Source organism: Schistocerca piceifrons, chromosome 4 (assembly GCF_021461385.2).
Source record: "Schistocerca piceifrons isolate TAMUIC-IGC-003096 chromosome 4, iqSchPice1.1, whole genome shotgun sequence".
In the NCBI taxonomy this organism is placed as follows: domain Eukaryota; kingdom Metazoa; phylum Arthropoda; class Insecta; order Orthoptera; family Acrididae; genus Schistocerca; species Schistocerca piceifrons.
This window is the reverse complement of record NC_060141.1, coordinates 121,179,887-121,201,276: the sequence shown is the minus strand read 5'-3', so window position 1 is coordinate 121,201,276 and position 21,390 is coordinate 121,179,887. Positions and strand designations below refer to the sequence as shown.

The window sequence follows — 21,390 nt, the reverse complement described above, 5'->3', positions numbered from 1 at the left end:
GAGCTGGCTCTCATGGTTAATTATAGACTGGCTGCAGTCTGTTGTAAATCATTTCACTTTGTGTAAGCCAGCATGTGCATCCTGTGAGAAATGGTTCAATTACTAGAGTTATGTTAGTTTACTATTCAGACTTTGCCAATATCAGCTACTACTGGACTCCTGCTTGGATGTGGCATGTGATAGGTTTTCTTCTCATGACTTGCGTGCCTTAGCTTATATTGGACTCATCTGTTTCCAGATTTATAACACCCAATTTATATGCATTTGTACCAGGTTGTATATGGAAATAAATGTTGAATGGTGTGTGAAAATGTTTTTGTAATTACGAAAAAAAGATTCTTCAGCATATTCACTGGGATCAACACTGTCTGAAGCTAGTGTCTAAGTGGAAGAACTTTGTGCTCATTCTTTCTCAGAGCATTTTCACTTGTAGAAGGGGATATGTACATGAGAAACCATCCTTTTGCAATGGAGTTGATTTTAGGCAACCTGTGATAAATCTTGCTGTCATATTTGAAATGACAAGTGTTGACTTACACTGTAGAGATAGCATACTCCAATGTGAAATATCACATGGCAAGTACAGATGTCATCAGTGCATGTTGTTGAGTATACTACCTGACAGATCATTAATTTTCTGATGATGCAGTTTCTTGGCATACTGTATGATATTGATACAGTGGTGGTTAAAAGTCAGCATATGATTCAAAGATACACCAGGTACTTTTATGTATATTAGTCATCCAGTTTGACGACATTCTGTTTTATACATAAAGTTCTTCCTGCTTCCTCAAGTGGGAATTGTTTTTTGTGGTACCTAGGCTTCTGCTAATTGAAAATACATTGAGTTAGATCAAATGATTTCGTTAAGGTTATCTCAGTGATTTCGAGAACATATCCTTGGATTCCAGTTACCGTATCATTAGCATAAACAAGCTTGTGGTAACTTTCAGCAGAGGTTGATCATTTTTATACACATGGAATAAGGGTGGGTGCCATTGTTCTACTCGATGGATGATATATTTATTATAACTCACTCTCAGAGCTCCTGTCATTTTCTTTTCTTTGAAGCCATCCTTAGTGTACGACTTTAGATTGAGAATTTGGGATAACAACTTGTCTTCCTTTCTACTTTATAGATCCAAAGTCAGCTGGCTCTGTTATGAAGGAAAAAATCTATTTGTTCTGATAGTTGAGTCAGAATCAGGCATTCAGTGATCTTGGTTAGATGGCTCAGGAAGATATTGGCCTATATCTTTTTGGATTGTCTGTAAGCATATTCAGCTTCAATACAGACACTGTATGGGCCTTTATCTAGACATTAGGAAACTGATGCATATGATATTTGTGTGGAAATCTAATAAATATTTCTGGGCCTTAGGGTAGAAAGGTTTGATTTGATTGACCTGGATCTCATCAATACAAACTTCTTTGAAATTCTTGCACCAGCATGAGCTTATTCTAATTTCTTCATAGTGAACCTCCATCTCTTCTTTATTTCGGTTTGTTCCAGCTGTAAATGTTTTACTCCGGTGTACCGTTTGAAGGAAGCCAGTGGACAATTCTGTTGGTGTTGACATTAATGTGCACTGGTCATTTGGTTACAATGATATTGTGACAGTTTTCTACTCTCCAAGTTTTTTGACTGCTGTGGCTCATGAGCATTTCTTTCCTAACTTTGTTCACCTTTATGTTTATGGCAAACAGTGGATTCCTCCAGTCATGGTAATGCTTCACCAAAATGACCTGTGTGTAAATAATTTGTCTCTTATGTTAACCTTCAGACACAAGCATACCTGCAAACTTAGTGGAAATTTTAGGGAACATTTTTGATGGGTTAATGAACTTGTCATATGATTCTGATTTAGGTTTGGTAGTAGTGATTGTGTTATTCATGGCCACCATTAAGTCCAGCTGTCCTTTCTGGAGATGAGTCTTCCATAAATTTCGTAATCTGAGGTGGAACAATTACTGTGACCTGAAATGTATTGGACATATGTACCATCCATTGTGTCTGTGCCAGTGTTACTCCATTTTCATTATTATATGTTCAGTGATCTGCCCCCCTCCTCAACACTCACAGAAATGCGAAACTCACTGAAAAAAATCTTCTATTACAGTCTTAACTGATTCATTATGGAAGGTGGTGGATCACTGTGAGAGATGTTTATCGTTTGTTGATGGAAGCTACTGCACAGCTGCTTATCTCTACAGTTAATATTTCTGTTTTCTAGAGTGATGGCTACGGATTCATTTTGAAAGCCTTGTTTAGTGAATACTTTTGTTCAGTGATCATAAGGATGTATTCCAGCCTCAGTCCCCATACTATTTAATCTCAGGGGTTCTTGCATACACAAGATGGAAAGAAACACAAAGGAAAGTGTTTGTGGTTTTGGTAGTTACTGCTGCAAGACACTATTAAAGCCACCTGAGTATATCGAATAGTTGTTTCCAAGAAATATGATGGAACTTACGCATTATTTTTCAGTGGTAAACTTGAGAAGTCTGTTTTTCATGCAGTTACCTTGTTTCCAGATGTCCTAAATTAGCTTGTATCTGGTCCTAGTTTTTGTGTGCGAAATTTACGACTCAGTTCCGTGCAATATGAAATATGTTAAAGGATAAGCTGACTATATTTAAGATAGGAACATTGTTTACTCATTTGCTATCAAAACAAAAATAACAGATACACACAGTTAAAAAAGGCAGCTATACTGAAATCTCTCATGTGCTTTCAGGTTTATTTCATTTTGGCCAATAATAAATGTTACTGTACCTAATGACACTCATGATTCAGGATGTTGAATTATTGTTCCTACTCTTCAAAAATTTGTTAATTTTTTCTTTATCCTGACAAAAGCAATTTACTGTTCCTATTCTTGTTTTTGTAGGTAATAAGTAGATGGTTATCTTCTGTCTACTTTTGAGGACATAAAATAAAAATGTTTTAACATAATAATCCTCAGAGGATTATTACAATATGAAAAGAGGAGGTATAGTTTTTTTAGGAGAATTATTGCAACAGTCTTCACATGTCGTACAGCTCTATTCATGCTTTAACATATGCTACTGGCCATTAAAATTGCTACACCGTGAAGATGACGTGCTACAGACGTGAAATTTAACCGACAGGAAGAAGATGCAGTGATATGCAAATGATTAGCTTTTCAGAGCATTTACACAAGGTTGGCACAGGAGGCGACACCTACAACGTGCTGACATGAGGAAAGTTTCCAACTGATTTCTCATATACAAAAACCGATTTCTCATATACAAACAGCAGGTGACCGGCGTTGCCTGGTGAAACGTTGTTGTGATGCCTCGTGTAAGGAGGGGAAATGTGTACCATCACGTTTCCGACTTTGATAAAGGTCGGATTGTAGCGTATCACGATTGCGGTTTATCGTATCGTGACATTGCTGCTCGCATTGGTAGAGATCCAATGACTGTTAGCTGAATATGGAATCAGTGGGTTCAGGAAGGTAATACGGAATGCCGTGCTGGATCCCGACGGCCTCGTATCACTAGCAGTCGAGATGACGGGCATCGTATCTGCATGGCTGTAATGGATCGTGCAGCCACGTCTTGATCCCTGAGTCAACAGATGGGGACGTTTGCAAGACAACAACAATCTGCATGAACAGTTCGACGGCGTTTGCAGCAGCATGGACTATCAGCTCGGAGACCGTGGCTGCGGTTACCCTTGACGCTGCATCACAGACAGGAGCATCTGCGATGGTGTACTCAACGATGAACCTAGGTGCACGAATGGCAAAACGTCATTTTTTTCGGATGAATCCAGGTTCTGTTTCCAGCATCATGTTGGTCGCATCCGCGTTTGGCGACATCGTGGTGAACGCACATTGGAAGAGTGTATTCGTCATCGCCATACTGGCGTATCATCCGGCGTGATGGTATGGGGTGCCATTGGTTACACGTCTCAGTCACCTCTTGTTCGCATTGACGGCACTTTTGAACAGTGGACATTACATTTCAGATGTGTTACGACCCGTGGCTCTACCCTTCATTCGATCCCTGCGAAACCCTACATTTCAGCAGGATAATGCACGACCGCATGTTGCACTTCCTCTGTGGGCCTTTCTGGATACAGAAAATGTTCGACTGCTGCCCTGGCCAGCTCATTCTCCGGATCTCTCACCAATTGAAAATGTCTGGTCAATGGTGGCTGAGCAACTGGCTCGTCACAATACGCCAGTCACTACTCTTGATGAACTGTGGTATCGTGTTGAAGCTGCATGGGCAGCTGTACCTGTACACGCCATCCAAGCTCTGTTTGACTCAATGCCCAGGCATATCAAGGCCGTTATTACGGTCAGAGGTGGTTGTTCTGGGGACTGGTTTCTCAGGATCTATGCATCCAAATTGTGTGAAAATGTAATCACATGTCAGTTCTAGTATAATATATTTGTCCAATGAATACCCGTTTATCATCTACATCTACATTTATACTCCGCAAGCCACCCAACGGTGTGTGGCAGAGGGCACTTTATGTGCCACTGTCATTACCTCCCTTTCCTGTTCCAGTCGCGTATGGTTCGCGGGAAGAACGACTGTCTGAAAGCCTCCGTGGACGCTCTAATCTCTCTAATTTTACATTCGTGATCTCCTCGGGAGATATAAGTAGGGGTAAGCAATATATTCGATACCTCATCCAGAAATGTCTCGAAACCTGGCGAGCAAGCTACACCGCGATGCAGAGCGCCTCTCTTGCAGAGTCTGCCACTTGAGTTTGTTAAGCATCTCCGTAACGCTATCACGGTTACCAAATAACCCTGTGACGAAACGCGCCGCTCTTATTTGAATCTTCTCTATCTCTTCCATCAACCCGATCTGGTACGGATCCCACACTGATGAGCAATACTCAAGTATAGGTCGAATGAGTGTTTTGTAAGCCACCGCCTTTGTTGATGGACTACATTTTCTAAGGACTCTCCCAATGAATCTCAACCTGGTACCCGCCTTACCAACAATTAATTTTATATGATCATTCCACTTCATCTGCATTTCTTCTTGGTGTAGCAATTTTAATGGCCAGTAGTGTACTTTCTTTTGCAGGTATGGTACTCGTATACTTGGTGTGTTATTTCTGTTCTCACCTTTAGCACTGAACTGCTCTCCTGTGCCATCATTTTATTGACTTCTTTTTCTTTTTCCCTGCTAGTCCATAAAGTGCTAAATTTCCTCTTTGGAATACTGATGCCGCACATCTGCTGCCTCTTCGGATGGGTCTCATTATACTGTGCTTTAGAGCAATTGTAAAAGATTTGTATTGGTCTTTCAAATTCTGCAAAAGACTTGTTTGATCTCAAGGTTAAAAAGCTTGATGCTGTTCGTCTTTATAGTCATCAGTATAAGAAATGAATTGTGAGGAATTCAAATGTAAGGGACGGGATACTGCTTGAGCCATAGCAGACAAATGGTGGCACTAAGAATAAAAGACATTCAATACATGGCCAACTACCTCCAGCTACTAACCCAGTTCTGTTCATTCACAAGAGGACATCCATATAACTGATAGTAAGACCTCCTTTTGCCACTATTACATTGTTTAATCTGTAGGATTCCATTGAGTTGTGATACACTTAGTGTCAGATTTCTGATTTGAGTGAATAGTTCTCACTGGATTTTTGAGTGGCAACCTCGATACTAGTTCATATCCAAAAAGATGCGCAGTGAGACTCATGGAGACAGTCAGTCCCGCTGATACCCTTCAGACACTGATTCAGTGACCTTTACTTTGTGGGTAGAATGGGTAGCAGCATTATAATACTGATATGGAGAAGTCAGATTCCAAATTGTTGCCACAAAGCTAAAAACATGTTGCATGTTTTTACAAACATCTGTGTTCATTTTCTAATTGACAAAAACAAATAGTCTGAATCAAAATAAGGAACTGCAGCCCCAAATATCTATTTCCATAGAATTTCACTGTTGCTATAATGTTCTGAACTAAATATCATTCCTTATACATCTGCCAGTTCCACACATGCACATGTCTACCACAAAGTCAACATGATGTGATATTTCAGCAGTTCGTTCGACCACTATCTTCAGGGAAGATGCTGTTTCTGAGTTTCTCTAAGCTGGTACCAGTTGCCGAAATATTATAGCAAGTTTATTTTGTAACTGGCAGCCATGTTGCCAGGAACATCTTTAAATAAAACCATGTTTGTAATTACATGCCTCTTCTGTTTATCATCATGACTGGTACTTTCGGGGCGTTAGCATGGTCTTGAAAATTGTACCCTCCCCTCTCACTTGTGGCGGATTATTCAGTCACTGATGTCTGTATCTATATTGCATTTGAAATCCTCTGCAGTTAATGAAAAGGACGTGTGACAGTTTGTTCATAAACTATGTCGAAGAGTTTGATGGCACTATCAGTTAATTTCTGAGTCATACTAAACAGTAATTAAGTTTAATGGTTTCTTGGCATTTCAACTTCACTACAGCATAGCTAACTGTAGATCTGAGCACTTTTACCACCATCTAAATCTCCGATAGAATACCTGAACTTGTAGGAGCTTGTATTTGTAACTTATAAGAACTTGCTAATTACCTCTGTCACCTTCTCTTTAACAGAAAACATTTATAAAATGTTGGCACTTTGAACCTTCATGTAGGCAATTCAACCTACACAACCTGCTGTCAAATGTATCACATTTGGTGAGGTGTTGGGGGACCCGTGAGGCAGAAAGGAACTGTGTGACAGAAGACCTAAAATTCTGATTCTTAGCTGGTACCTCTGATAGTAACCTGGTTCCTTTTTATTGATGTAGTCTCATTAAGATATCTTTGCCAGCATTGTGCTAATTTCTCCATGTGAGCTTATTTCCCTTATAATTTTTAAGTGCCATTTTAGTCCATTTTAGTGTAATAAACTTGTTGTTACCTTTTTTTCAGATTTTTTGGTATACCAAAAGAAATCTTGCCTGAAATCAGAAGTTCATCAGAAATTTATGGATACGTTGCTGCTTCTCCTTTGGAAGGAGTGCCTATTTCAGGGGTAGGTTGGTTTAAATGTCTCCATGAATGTTTCCTAAATTTTTCAGTCACTGTATTTATCTTCTACATCTACATCTGCATGATTACTCTGCAGTTCACAATTAAGTGCATGGCAGAGGGTTCGTCGAACCACCTTCAACCTACTTCCCTACAGTTCTTTTGGGTCTACGGAATGAAAACTGAATCTAATCTAAACTAACAGCATGCAGGAAAAACAAGCACTTAAATCAGGGGCGGGCAAATGTTGCACGCGGCTCATAAGCGCACAGCGCTGCATGTGTGCTGCTCGCATGCAATCATCGACTGGGGCACTGTGACAGCCGGCAGGTTGCGGCAGCGTAGTGCCAGGCTAAGCTGCGGACGTTGATGCATAGCGACCACTACGTAGTGAATGTTGTATTTCAATAATCGGAAAATGCAGAGTGAAACAAGGAAACGGAAAAGCAGAGATTTGCTATCTTTTAAAAAGTAATGGGAGAATCTTTTTTTCTTTGTGCAAAAACGTGAAAATTCGAAATGTTTAATATGTGGTAGTATTCTCGCTGGTCAGCAAAAGTATAGTATTGAAGGCCATTATAACAAATTTCACAAGGACGAGTACAATTTATTGTCGGATTCTGAGCGGATGGGGAAATTGAGCTTAAGAAGAGCGATCTGATGATTCTAGATGAATGTGTCGTAGTTGCTGTGGTCACGAGAGATCTGAGACTTCCTTTCGTCGTATCTCTCATTTAACTGATTTAACATTTTATGGAGCACTGTTTTCAATTTTTCAGGTTGACAACAATAATAGCCCAGCGGTACTTGCAAGTTATAAGATTGCGCTTAATATAGCGAGAGCTGGAAAACCATTTCCTGAATTAGTAAGTGTCGGTTAGGAGCAAACATCAGTGATGAAAATTTAAGTAACTGTTTGTGTTTGTCTGTATGTAGGAATTTTGTTCCACTCCACCTGTGATAATTAAATAAAACGTATCGTAGGTAATAGGTACTCTTTCAAAACACGGCATCTTTCAAGCACTCCTACTAACCTTATTTCATTCCACTCCACCTGTGATAATTAAATAAAACATATCGTAGGTAATAGGTACTCTTTCAAACCACGATATCTTTCAAGCACTCCTACTAATCAACTAAAGCAAGCTACGAAACAAAACGCATTGCACAGGAAGGAGCGGACAGAAGGTATGGTGGGGAGGGGAGATAAGTGGGTGGCCAGCTTGCCCCTGTGTGCACGCAGAACACCTGTTAACTGCACGCGTGCAAGTGCACCGCACACGTGCAGGATTCCTGCCCGCCCCTGACTTAAATCTTTCTGTGTGAGCTCCAATTTCTGTTATTTTGTCATGATCATCATTTCTTGCTATGGATTTGGGATCCAACTGAATATGTTTGCATTCAGAGGAGAAGGTTGGTGATTGAAATTTCAGGAGAAGATTCTGCTGCAACAGCCTTTTTTTAAATGACTGCCACCCTAATTCACACATCATGTCCGTTGCACTCTATCTCCTGTTCCGCAATAATACAAAACGAACTTCCCTTCTGTGAACTTTTTTGATGTCCTCCGTCAGTCTCATCTGATGCGGATTCCACACTACACACCAATAATCCAGAAGAGGACGGAGAAGTGTGGTGTACGCAGTCTCTGTAGTCAACCTGTTGCATTTCCTAAGTGTTCTAGCAATAAATTGCAGTTGTTGGGTAGCTTTATCCACAGTGCTATCTTTGTGAACATTCCAACTGAAGTTATTAGTAGTAATCCGTAAGTATTTAGTTGAATTTACAGCCTTTAGATTTGTTGCATGAGTTACTGTGTAACCAGAAGTTAGCACATTTCTTTTAGTACCCATGTGGATAACTTCACACTTTTCTTTATTTAGAGTCAATTGCCATATTTTGCACCATACAGATATTTTGTCTAGATAATTTTGTAGTTGGTTTTTATCAAGATGGCAAATCACAGCATCATCTACAAACAATCTAAGACAGCTACTCAGTTGGGGAATGCCAGATGACTTCCGTCAATTACTATGAACTGTGACCCACCTGACAGGAACTCGCGAATCCAGTCACACAACTGAGGCAATAGTCCATAGGCATGCCATTTTAACAAAAGAAGCTTGTGAACAATGATGTTGAAAGCCTTCTGGAAATCTAAAAATACAGAATCAGTTTGACAACCCCAGTCGATAGCACTCATTGCTTTGTGAGAGTAGATAGCTAGTTGTGTTTCACAAGAACAATTTTTCCTGAATCTGTGCTGACTATTAGTCAATAAATTGTTTTCTTGTGGTAATTCAGTATGTTCGAACACAGAATATGTTCCAAAACTCTACTGCAAATCGATGTTAGTGATACGGGTCTGTAATTAATTGGATTACTCCTGTTTTTTCATTTTTCTTTGGTGTTGGCATAACTTGTGCAATGTTGCAGTCTTTAGGTACAGATCTTTCGATGAGCGAGCGGTTGTATGTCATTGTTAGATATGGCACTATTGTATCAGCATACTCTGAAAGGAACCTGACTGGTATGCAATCTGGATCAGAAGCCTTGCCTTTATTAACTGATTTAAGCTGCTTCACTACATTGGGGATATCTTCTTCTAAGTTACTCATGTTGGCAGTTGTTCTGGATTCAAGTTCTGGAATATTTACTTTGTCCTCTTTAGTGAACGAGTTTTGGAAAACCGTGTTTAGTAACTCTGCCTTAGTGGCACAGTCATCAGTGACATGACCGTTGTTATTGTGCAGTGATGGTATTGATAGCGTCTTGCCGTTGGTGTACTTTACATGTGACCAGAATCTCAATGAGTTTTCTGCCAGATTTTGAGACAGAGTTTCATGTGGAAACTGTTAAAAGCATCTTGCATTGAAGTTTGCACTAAACTTTGAGTTTCTGGAAAATTTCGCCAATCTTGTGGATTTTGCATTCTTTTAAATTAGGCATGCTTTTCTCGTTGCCTCTGCATTAGTGTATGAGGGGGAGGATCAGCACCATTGCTTATTAATTTATGTGGTATATATATCTCAATTGTCATTAATACAGTTTTTTTGAATTCAAACCCTGTGTAGTCTGTTCTTACATAGTCAGATTGGAAGAAGTGGAGACTGTCTCTTAGATAGGTGTCTATTAATTTGTATCTGTTTTTTTTTTTTTTTTTTTTTAATAGATCTACTTTACATTTATTTTTGGTGGGTTTGGTTGTTATGGTGTTCAGTCTTGCTACAACTGCCTTGTGTTCACTAATTCCTGTACCCGCCATGATGCTCTCTATTTGTTGCTAACAGAACAAGTACGTTTTCGCAACCATTTGTACTTCGATTGGGCTCCTGAATTAATTGTTTGAAATAATTTTCTGAGAAAGCATTTGGTAAAATTTTGGATGATGTTTTATGCCTATCGCCAGCTAGCATGTATTTTTCGCAACATATTAAGGGCAGATTGAAGTCACCACCGACAAAAATTGTGGAACTGGGATACCCGTTTGAAATGAGACTCAAGTTTCCTTTTAATTGTTCAGCAACTGCACCGTCTGACTTTGGGTCAGTAAAACGAACCAATTATTAATTTATTCTGGTCGTCAAGTATAACCTCAACCCATATTAACTCACAGGGACTATCTACTTAAATTTCACTACAAAGTAAACGACTTCTGACAGCAATAAACCCTCCAACACCGACTGTATGTAATCTGTCCTTTTTGAACATGGTTGGGTCGTTTGAAAAAAAATTGGCTGAACTCATCTTTGTCTTCAGCCAGCGTTCTGTACCTGGAACAATTTGGGCGAGTGCTTTCTATTAACGCTTGGAGCTCTGGTTATTTCCCAACACAGCTACAATAATTTACTACTACAATATCAGTTTTTGTTCTCTGTACCTTCCTGTGTATGCCCTGCGCCCTTGTAGACTGAGACCCTTCCTGTAATTCCCGGAGACCCTCTAACCTAAAAGAACTGCCCAGTCCCTTCCACACAGCCCCTGCTACCCGTGTAGCCACTTTGTGTGTGTGTGTAGTGGACTCCTGATCTAGTAAGCAGAACCCAGAAACCCACCACTCAATGGCGCAACTTGAGGAATCTGCAACCTACATGGTCGCAGAACCTCCTGAGCCTCTGATTGATACCCTCCACTTGGCTCTGTACCAAAGGACCACAGTCGGTCCTGTCGATGATGCTGCGGATGGTGAGCTCTGTCTTCATCTCGCAAGCGAGACTGGCAGTCCCTACCACTTCAGCTAAACTAATCTCAAGAGAACGCGCTCTGCCAAAAATACTTCACCAAAATTAGTTTTCTGTGCATTTTCCACTGATATCTGTGATATTTTGTTTAAATAATTGGTCTTTGTAACATGTTATTTATGAGAGTCACTTAAACAGCAATGTTTACAAATATTTCAGAAAATTGGGAGACAAGTGGAACACACTTAATTTCGTTCTTCTATATGGGATACATTTACACTAATCAGTAACATTAACTAAATCATGATGGCTAAATTCTAAACTTAATTCAATTATTGCCTATGGTGCTCAGTTTTCTTTTGACATGCTGTCCCCAACCTATCAAAATCCTTGAAAATACTGAATGTGGGTTATTCTCCTCCAGCTTAATGTAATTCTTCAGCAGATGCAATTGATGAATAAACACTTTAAGGCTCTCATACATGACAGTTCAGAAATCCCCCTTGAGGAAATGAAGGTTTGGCAACATTGCTGATGTGCTTTGTTTAAAAAAACGGAATAATATTGTGTTGTAATGCTATGTTAGGTGCAGATTGCATTTCATCATTGCAAGTTTGGTCAACAGTGTTTGGAAATGATTGGTTGTTTTCATAATTATGGAGGTTTATTATCTTTTTGCTAATTCAAAGTAAATGTTACCATCTTTTTAAGTAGGGCAAATTCTTTTTGTGGGAGAGTTAGCTATGGTAAGTAGTTGTTTTTTTTCTGAATATTTCTCTAAGGAAGATGATGTGGTATTTTGTGATGATATTGCATCTTTTATGGAGCTTTATTGAGCATAATTTTAGTGTTGAGTTATGCCTCTTCGTAGGTAGTATGAAAGCAAGACTTCTCCACAATGATAAAAATCTCCTGCTGTTCTGATTGGTCATGTAATTAACGATGAGGAGACATTAGAAAACTTTAAACTGTTACTCACACTCAAACAATACAAGAAATATGAATACCATGTATGTGAAGATCTCAGAATAATGCATTTTGGCTGAGTGTGTAGCTTTGGTACACAAAGCTGAGCTGCATTTCACACGAGGGGGGCAGAAGAGGGGAGAAAAAACATATTCTGAAAGTAAATGGTGTGTTCAGAATGAAACTTTGATCTCATATCATTCCTCTTCTTGGTCAGAAAAATGTGTACCTGCATCCTCTGCACATTAAATTGGGTGTCCTCAAAAACTTTGTGCAAGCTGTGGAGGAATTATTTCATGGATTCATATTCATATATTTACAAGAGGAGATCCCATGGATCAGACTAGGAAAAATAAAAAAATTAGATTTTGTAAGACGATAAAATAATGAAGTAATTATTAATGAGCATTTCCATGGTTGTGTTTCATAAAAAGTCGACAAGACCATTTTAGGCAAACTTAAGACAGAGAACTTTCACAATATCATATATGAACCATGATACATAACATGTCTTGTTTGATCATTTTGATATCTTCCCAGATAGCTTTGATGTTCTAATAATAATAATAATAATAATAATAATCACAAAATGTCGAGTGTTGTCCATTTCCTATTAGACCTTATAAAACTTTCCTGGGGCAGATCATCATAGGAATTGATTTCTCTGTCATTTATATTCTCAGCTCTTGTTGTGAGAGCAAAACCTATTTCAATATACATACACTATGTGATCAAGAGTATCCGGACACCTGGCTGAAAATGACTTACAAGTTCATGGTGCCCTCCATCGGTAATGCCGGAATTCACTGTGGTGTTGGCCCATCCTTAACCTTGGTGACAGCTTCCACTCTTGCAGAGATATGTTCAATCAGGTGCTGGAGGGTTTCTTGGGGAATGACAGCCCATTCTTCACGGTGTGCTGCACTGAGGAGAGCTATCAATGTTGGTCGGTGAAACATGGCATGAAATCAGCGTTCCAAAACATCCCAAAGGTGTTCTATAGGATTCTGGTTGGGACACTGTGTAGGCCAGTCCTTTACAGGGATGTTATTGTCATGTAACCACTCCACCACATGCTGTGCATTATGGAAAGGTGTTTTTTCACTGTTCAATCGTCCAATGTTTACACTCCTTATACCAAGCATGGCGTCGTATGGCATTTACCAGCGTGATGTGTGGCTTATGAACAGCCGCTTGTCCATGAAATCCTAGTTTTCTCTCCTGCTGCCTAACTGTCATAGTACTTGCAGTGGATCCTGATGCAGTTTGGAATTTCTGTGTGGTGGTCTGCGTAGATGTCTGTCTATTAGACATTACAACCCTTTTCAACTGTCAGTGGCCTCTGTCAGTCATCAGACGAGATCGGCCTGTACGCTTTTGTGTTGAATGTGTCCCTTCACATTTCCACTTCACTATCACATCCAAAACAGTGGACCTAGGGATGTTTAGGTGTGTGGAAATATCGTGTATAGGCGTATGACACAAGTGACACTCAATCACCTGACCACGTTCGAAGTCCGTGAGTTTCGCAGAGTGCCCCATTCTGCTCTCTCATGATGTCTAATGACTACTGAGGTCACTGATATGGTGTACCTGGCAGTAGGTGGTAGCACAATGCACCTAATATGAAAAATGTATGTTTTTGGGGATGTCCAGATACTTTTGATCACACAGTGTATGCTGATCTAAGCACTTACAGAAATTATCACGTAAAAACAGAAATTCTGGATTAAGATCTGGCTGGCTTCAGAGCAGAATTATCTTCCAGAAAAAGTTTGTTTTGTTCTTGTTACTGGGATAAAGTTTTAAAAACCAGTATAACCCTTAAATGATGAGCTAATTCTCTTAATAGAATGTTTTTAAACTGATACCACTATAATATGAAAATGCCCAGTTTTTTAATAAATGTGAAATATATTTTCAGTGCCACTTTTGTGTTGTCTTGTAGCCATACACATGAGATTAAAGCCTAGGATAGTGAAAATAGGTTACAATGAGGAAGATTTTACATAATTCATTACAGTTCTGTTCATTAACTGTGGCCATATCAATCTGCATTCATCATGAATTGTTTTGATGTCTTTGAAACCAACCAACCAATCAACCAGTTCACTAAATTAAAGAACCCGAATGACTACCTGCTATTTTGATTTGCTTTTGCAAAGACTTATTTTATTGTATTTTTTTCTTTTCTTCATAATTTCTTTGTCATGTACACAGACTGATTTTAAAACTTCTTTGACTGTGTTAAAGAAAACAACAACAACATTTAATAACAATATGCTGACTTAAGAAATGTATGCAAGGGAAGCACCAACTGCCTGGGACATCTCAGAAATTCGGCTTTATAATATTCACCCATTTTATGAAACATAAGTTTGATAAATTTTCTGTTATAGTGCTATGAAGCAAACTGTTTGTAGGTGTTGTTTAGGAAAAGGATAAGTATAAACATATTGTCTATGCAGTGGTTGTATGTACAGTATTTTCCATGACTGACATCAATGGGGATATAGAAAGAGCTTTATCTTGATTTGGAAATTTTGTTGTTATTTGCTAAGTACAGTAAAAAACACTGCCAACTTTGAAAATGGTGCTTTGATAGGTGGAATTTGATATTATGCATTCATGTTTCCAAAAAAGTCACACTGAAGGCAATAGCTGTATCAACAGCACCGTGTACCAACATTTACAACAAAATTGGTTTTAAACATGATTGAACCATATTAACTGTAATAAACAGCAAAAGTGCAATATTTGAATAGAAAAATCTTGGAACTGTCTTGATGTGTTTTGACATGATCAACAGTTTCTGTGACAACTCATCACTGATGAACATGTATTCTATGCAGTTCTCTATGCATAATCCAAATAACGTACGAGTACTGAAATGTTCCATTGATGTTGGAAATCTTTGCCCTTGTCACCTAACAAAAGATAGCAAACAGATTCAGTGTATGGTTTATGTAGACCACCTATGACAGGAGAAAACTGTTACTGATGAGTGTTATAAGACTTTGATTAATCAGGTGCATCAGTTTTATATTTTCAAGATCTTTGTGCTTTCGTATGAAAATGGTGCAGTAGTTCACATCATTGACAGTGCTATGGAATTGTGTAAGTTTGACTTTAGAGTGTTGTCATGTGCACTGTACTTGTCAATTGTAACAATAGTTCTTGTCATGTAGGAGAGTGCTTCCGCACAGAAGTAGAGCGATAGGGAAGTGTGGAGGGCATGAAGTTTGCATAAATGTGATGCAAAGAATGGACAAAATCCTTGTTGCCAAACAACAATCAGGGTCATTTGCCTATGGTACACCGTGTTACACATTCAAATCTGTGATGAGAATAATACATTTTAAAACCAAATTCAGTCAGTTGCCTACCCATGAGAGATGTGTCAGTGAAGTTGCATTCACTGCTCCACAGCCGTAGTTGATGTCATCTCATAAGGCGAGACATCTGATGCAGCTTTGTGAATTATTTGAAGCACAAACTGGAATCATTTGTTTGTGTGACATATGTGCCTTATAGTATAGAAGACCACTGATATCCAAATGGGTAACTCTCCTTGTAATTTTAAGACATTTACCAATTCATGCCTTGAAAATGATGGTGTTATCTGTCAGAATATCATAGTTTTTGACAGATTTATCTGGCCGCATTCTTGCAAGTTGTTTGTAGAATAGTAAACAGTGGAAAAAGCTTAAATTTCACAATGAACTAACTAGCTTCTACTTCCACTTATGAAAGACATTGAAAATTATATGCTTCTTAGAATACAAATTCCTAATAAATACAGGCTAGGAATTCCTCGTACACTATTTATGCAGCAGATTTGTTGTCAGACAAAAACATTTTTTAAGCCATAATCCTTTAAATCAAAGAACCATTATTACCTTTCTTTGTTCCAAGGTCTACGTTGGAATTCCGTCGTCATCCCTGCCTGAGTATATGTCTGAGCCATCTGACTGTAAATATATGGTAATAGGTTCAAGGCTTATATCCATCTTCACCTCCCTATTAAAGTCTTCTGCCTGAAGCTTTTCAGAGTGCTGCACTCTGCCCAAGCTGAAGGGGAGATTTGTCTACTGCTCATCCACAGCCAATTCAGTGTCTGCTATCTTGAAGGTTTTGTTCTTTTCCACCAGATAGCTTTTAATGTGTGCCCAAATTAATTGAATAGATTGTACTGACTGCGGTAGGGGGTAAACACAAAACTGTGTGACCAACTTTACATACAAGTAAGTAAAGTTTGTACGTTTTGTCCTATGAGTTGTACAAATTAATGAGTTGCAGTAGTTTGGTATGAGTACGGATTATAACATGCAGAATATTTTTCTTTTTAAGACAGATGCAATATCTACTTTCCTGGCGTATATGCTTTCTGTACAGCTAAATGTTTTCTCTGTACAGCTAAATGATAACTAGCACAAAGAGAGTACGGGGACAATAATAAGGAGGTGATAGGACAGAGGAGATGGAAATTGCTGGTTGGAGGGTGTTGGGACAGTAGGTTGCCATAGGTTGAGACCGGGATAGTTTTGGGTGTGGAGAATATTTGTAAGGATAACTCCCGTCTGTGCAGTCCGGAAAAGCTGGTGGTGGAGAGGAGGATCTTGTTTTCGAAGACTGCTTCACTAATTGCGCTATCTGGATCTTCCCCTCCATTGCTAGCTTTTCTGAACTGCACAGATGGGAGTTATCCTTACATCACATTCTCTGCTCCCAAAATTATCGCAGCCTCAACCTGTAGTAACCTACTGTACCCACACCTTCCACCCAACAGTTTCCACTCCTTCTGTCGTATCACCTCACTATTCTCATTCCCTCACCCTCTTTGTGTGCTGCCCACTGCCAGTGCACCCACCCATCTTTACCCTCCCCTGCTCCTCCTCTTTCACTCTCCATTCTCCCCCCTTCCCCCTCCCCCCTTCCCCTCCCTCCTCCCCCTCCCCCATTCCCTGTTCCACAGCCTCCCGATGCTGTGCGTGTGGGCAGTCTGGTCCCTGTAAGCTCCGTCAGACAGCACTCCCCCCCCCCCCCTCCCCCCTTCCATCCACACACTGCTATCCCTTCCGCTTCCTCTTTCCCTTCCCCACCCTTCGAGATTGCTGCTTTTGTTCTACTCAACAACAGTATTCTGGTCTGAGTTGCTGGAGATGGTAGTTGTGTATGTGAGGTGTGCTTACTTATTTGAATGAAAATGTGTGTGTTTCCTTTTCTGATGAAGGCTTTGGCTGATGGGTAATATGTAAGGTCTTTTCGTTGTGCCTGTCTGCAACTTGACCTGTCATCGTAACAGTCAGTAGCAATTTACCTTTTCCTTATATTGTTGTTATTCCAACCTCGAGTTTCCGATGTCTAATTGGAAAGGTATTTGTTCAAAATATAAATCACGTATTCTTAATTTTAAGAGGTTATTTATTTTATTTTTAACATTGGAAAAATTAAAGGAACTAAAATGTTCTTTGCCTAGATAGTGTTGGAAGGAGGATGCACTGAAAAACAAAAGCCAATTTACAAAAACTCGTATGTTTTTTGTGTGGGAACACTGATAAGTGATTCTTGTATTATTCACCCTTTACTTATTATTTTTTAATGCATGTAATGTATAATTCCACACGGGGTGTAACATTTCTTCTTTTTTTTATTTCAGTGTCTCGGTGACCAGCAGTCTGCTCTTGTTGGTCAAATGTGTTTACATCAAGGTCAAGCCAAGAACACTTATGGAACTGGATGCTTCTTACTGTATAATACAGGAACAGCTGTAAGAAAATTTAATGTGAAATAGCCTCCAGGGGGGCTTACAACTGTTTTGTGAGTACAAGTGTGGCGAATAGGGGGCCACAAGACATTGCAGTACTTCTTCCTTTCAGATTTGCTGCTGACAACAGCTTGCTCACAGGACATCAGTTATGGCTTTTCTATTTTGATTAATTCATGTTTGGTCCCCACAGCTGGGGTTTGATTTCCACCTTTTCAAAATATTTTTACAGGCATGTGGGGTGTCTGGGGAAGGTCACTCAGTACTGAGCATGGTAACCAGTTGGTGGTCATCTGGTAACTGTAAGGTTGTAATCCCTGACTACACAGGAAGCACACTATTCATGCCCAAACTGTTGCCTCCCTGCGCATGCCGAGGAGTAGGTGCCTGTCTGTTTAGGGCACCAGTACTCTGGGTAGTGATCTTATGGCCAGATAGATGGTCATTGTCCTAACTAGATGGAACCTGTGGGAGACCCTTCTTTCAGAGCAGGAAGGTATCTGGCACCATAAAGTAACCTAAGTTTTCAGCCAGTGGTTGTGAAATTCAGACCAGAACTCTTCACTGCATATTGTTACAACCCGAAGAACTTACACTCCTTGGCCATTCTGCAGGATGAAAGCAAAACCAAACGAACTGCGGAATTTTACTCCCCTCAGTCCCCAGTTTTGCAACCATACAGATGGAGAGTCCCTTCTATCTACTAAGCCAATATTTCCTAAACAGAATACCAAAAATGTGTTATGAGAAATCTCTTCCCACACTACATTACAAAGTGTTTCTATCTTAATTAAACAGTGAATTCTACCCAGTCCCAGGAATTACTATCTTGTAGAAAAAACTCTGTGATGTCTCTGTTACTGTAATACTCCATAAAAGCCAAAACATTGCACATGGTTTAAATTTGACAGGAACTTAAAGCTGCAGACAGATGAAGAACAATGTGAACATTTGGAAAAGTAAGGAATTCACCGCATACATTTTGTATGTTCAGGCCTGCCAGACAAGTTGACAACACTGAAGCATTCCTCCTTGCTTTTTAGGAGATTCCCTTCCTGATATGGTCAAAATCATGGTTAACAGTTTTGTTATGAAGCTGTGGCATTTTAAATACCAATACATGGGAATACACATCCCCGGTGTTCATACTACCTGATTTTTGGAGACTCTTGTTGACTGCTTCATGAAAACTCACTATCTAAGCTACCCCCTGTCTCTGTGAATTGTGGAAATGACCACCTTCATGATCCCTCAAATGTGCTACCCTAATTAAGGAATACAAATCCAAGAATATAATGTCTACAAACACCTCACATGTTTTTAACTTCCTAAAAAGTACTATATTTTACATTCTGTTTCAGTGATATTGGCTTTCGTGTCTACTGTGGTCTGGTTATCTGCAGTACTTATTGTATTTACTCCCTCTCCAGTGTTGCACAAGTAAAGTAGACTATGAAAATTTCCCCTCTTGGGGTTCCTGATGCACTAATTTCGGGGCTCCCAGCCAGAGAGGCGTCCACCTCCTTCGGTGTCTGTCTATCACAACACCTTTTTTCAGAAACACTGTCCTCAGAAATCTACAGACTGCCACCCCAACACCAGTCAATGGCTGTAGGAGCCACAGCTTATGGGTTCCATGGCTGCCTGTTTTTCTTAGTTTCCTACCACTACAGTTTATAAGCCCTGACAGGAGTCCTGACTGCAAAAAGAGGAGAAATGTTGGAAGAAAGCTATGCCAGTGATCTTGGAGGCAGCGGAACCTCCCATTCCATCAGATTCCAAACTATGGTCATTGATGTTGTTCCTCTCCCACCAGTGACAACAGTGATCCTGGGGCGTAAACTGTCCTCTTGGCCTTTTCACATGTGGCTGAAGACTTCTGGCGTAAGAAGTCACCCTCATTCTGTTAATGGCTTTGTCAAAGAGGGCATAGGAGTGGGCAGAAGTTGTGGGCACTCTCTTGGCCTTGGGCTGGGAAACTTACACTAAGATGAAGAAGAATAAGCAGTGATCAGTGACATGTGGATGCAGAAGGCAATGGAAACCACTGCATTGAAGACATAATGTGTATCTACGTGACAAGTCTGTAATTGAAAAGTGTCATGGTCACCTCTCCATTTGCAGCAAATTCCAGACTAGTTCCTCAGTTCCTCATTCGGATCTCTGGAAGGGGACTGTCCAGTGGCTGAGGGGTGGGGGGTGGGTAGGGGATGACCATGAGAAAAAGGTAGAATAACCAAGGAAAGGATAATGTTCTATGAGTTAGGGGATGGAATGTCAGAAGTTTGAATGTTGTAGGCAAGTTAGAAATTTGGAAAGGAAAATGCTAAGGCTCAGTCTAAATATAGTGGTGGTCAATGAAATAAAATGGAAAGAAGACGAGGATTTCTGGTCAGACGAGTGAAGGCAATATCATAACCCATAACAGTTCAGTGACAAGGTTGTTCTCATCAGAATCAACAAACCAAACACAGACAATAACAGTTCACGTATACATGCTGTCATCGCAAGCAGAATATGAAGAGACAGAGAAATCGTATAAGGATATTGAAGATGTAATTCAATACATAAAGGGAGATGAAAATCTAATAGTCCTTGGGGATTGGAATTCAGTTATAGGGAAAGGAGTAGAAGAAAGGGTCATGGGACAGTATGGGCTTGGTGGTAACATTGAGAGAGGAGCAAGACTAATAGAATTCTGTAATAAATTTCAGTTAGTAATATTGAAAACTCTGTTTGAGAATGATGAGAGGAGGAGGTATACTTGAAAATGGCTGGGAGATAATGAGAAGATTTCATGACCAAGCAGCATTTCTGAAATCATATATTGGATTGTAAGGCATACCCAGGAGCAGATATAGACTCAGATCACAAATTAGTAATGATGAATAGAAGTGGGATACGGATGTAATGAGGAATGAAGAAATATGCTTGAAGCTCTCCGAGGCTGTTTCTCTTAGGCTGCAGGTAGTGTGATAATGAATGTATCAGTAGGCAGTTCAGTTGAAGAGAAATGGGCATCTGTAAAAAGAACAATCACAGAAGTTGGAAAGAAAAATGTAGGTACAAGGAAGGTAACTGTGATGAAACCATGGGTAATAGAAGAAATACTTCAGTTGATTGACAAAAGAAGTAAATACAAAAATGTTCAGGAAAATTAAGGAATATAGAAATACAAATCACTTAGGGATGAAATAAATAAGAAGTGCAGGGAGGCTAACGAGAAATGGTTACATGAAAAATGTGAGGAAATCGAAAAAGAAATGATTGTTGGGAACACTGACTCAGCATATCAAAAAGACAAAACAACTTCCAGTGGAACTAAAAGGAACTGCATTAACATTAAGAGTGCATTGGGAATTCCACTATAAAACGCAGAAGAGAGAGTGGACAGATGGAAAGAGTACAATGAATACCTCCCTATTAGGCGGAGAGCTTATCTGATGATGTGAT

At 39.6% G+C, this 21,390-nt stretch overlaps 1 protein-coding gene across 4 annotated transcripts in view; it reads left to right on the top strand.

Annotated features, from left to right (window-relative positions):
- LOC124794696 (glycerol kinase-like) overlaps positions 1–21,390 on the top strand; it is a 164,887-nt gene that overhangs the window by 32,467 nt on the left and 111,030 nt on the right. For all 4 annotated transcript variants that reach the window (XM_047258261.1, XM_047258259.1, XM_047258258.1 and 1 more), the window contains 2 exons: positions 6,925–7,027; positions 17,830–17,940. In XM_047258261.1, the coding sequence (XP_047114217.1) occupies positions 6,925–7,027; positions 17,830–17,940 (214 nt within the window). The remainder of the gene's footprint in view (positions 1–6,924; positions 7,028–17,829; positions 17,941–21,390) is intronic.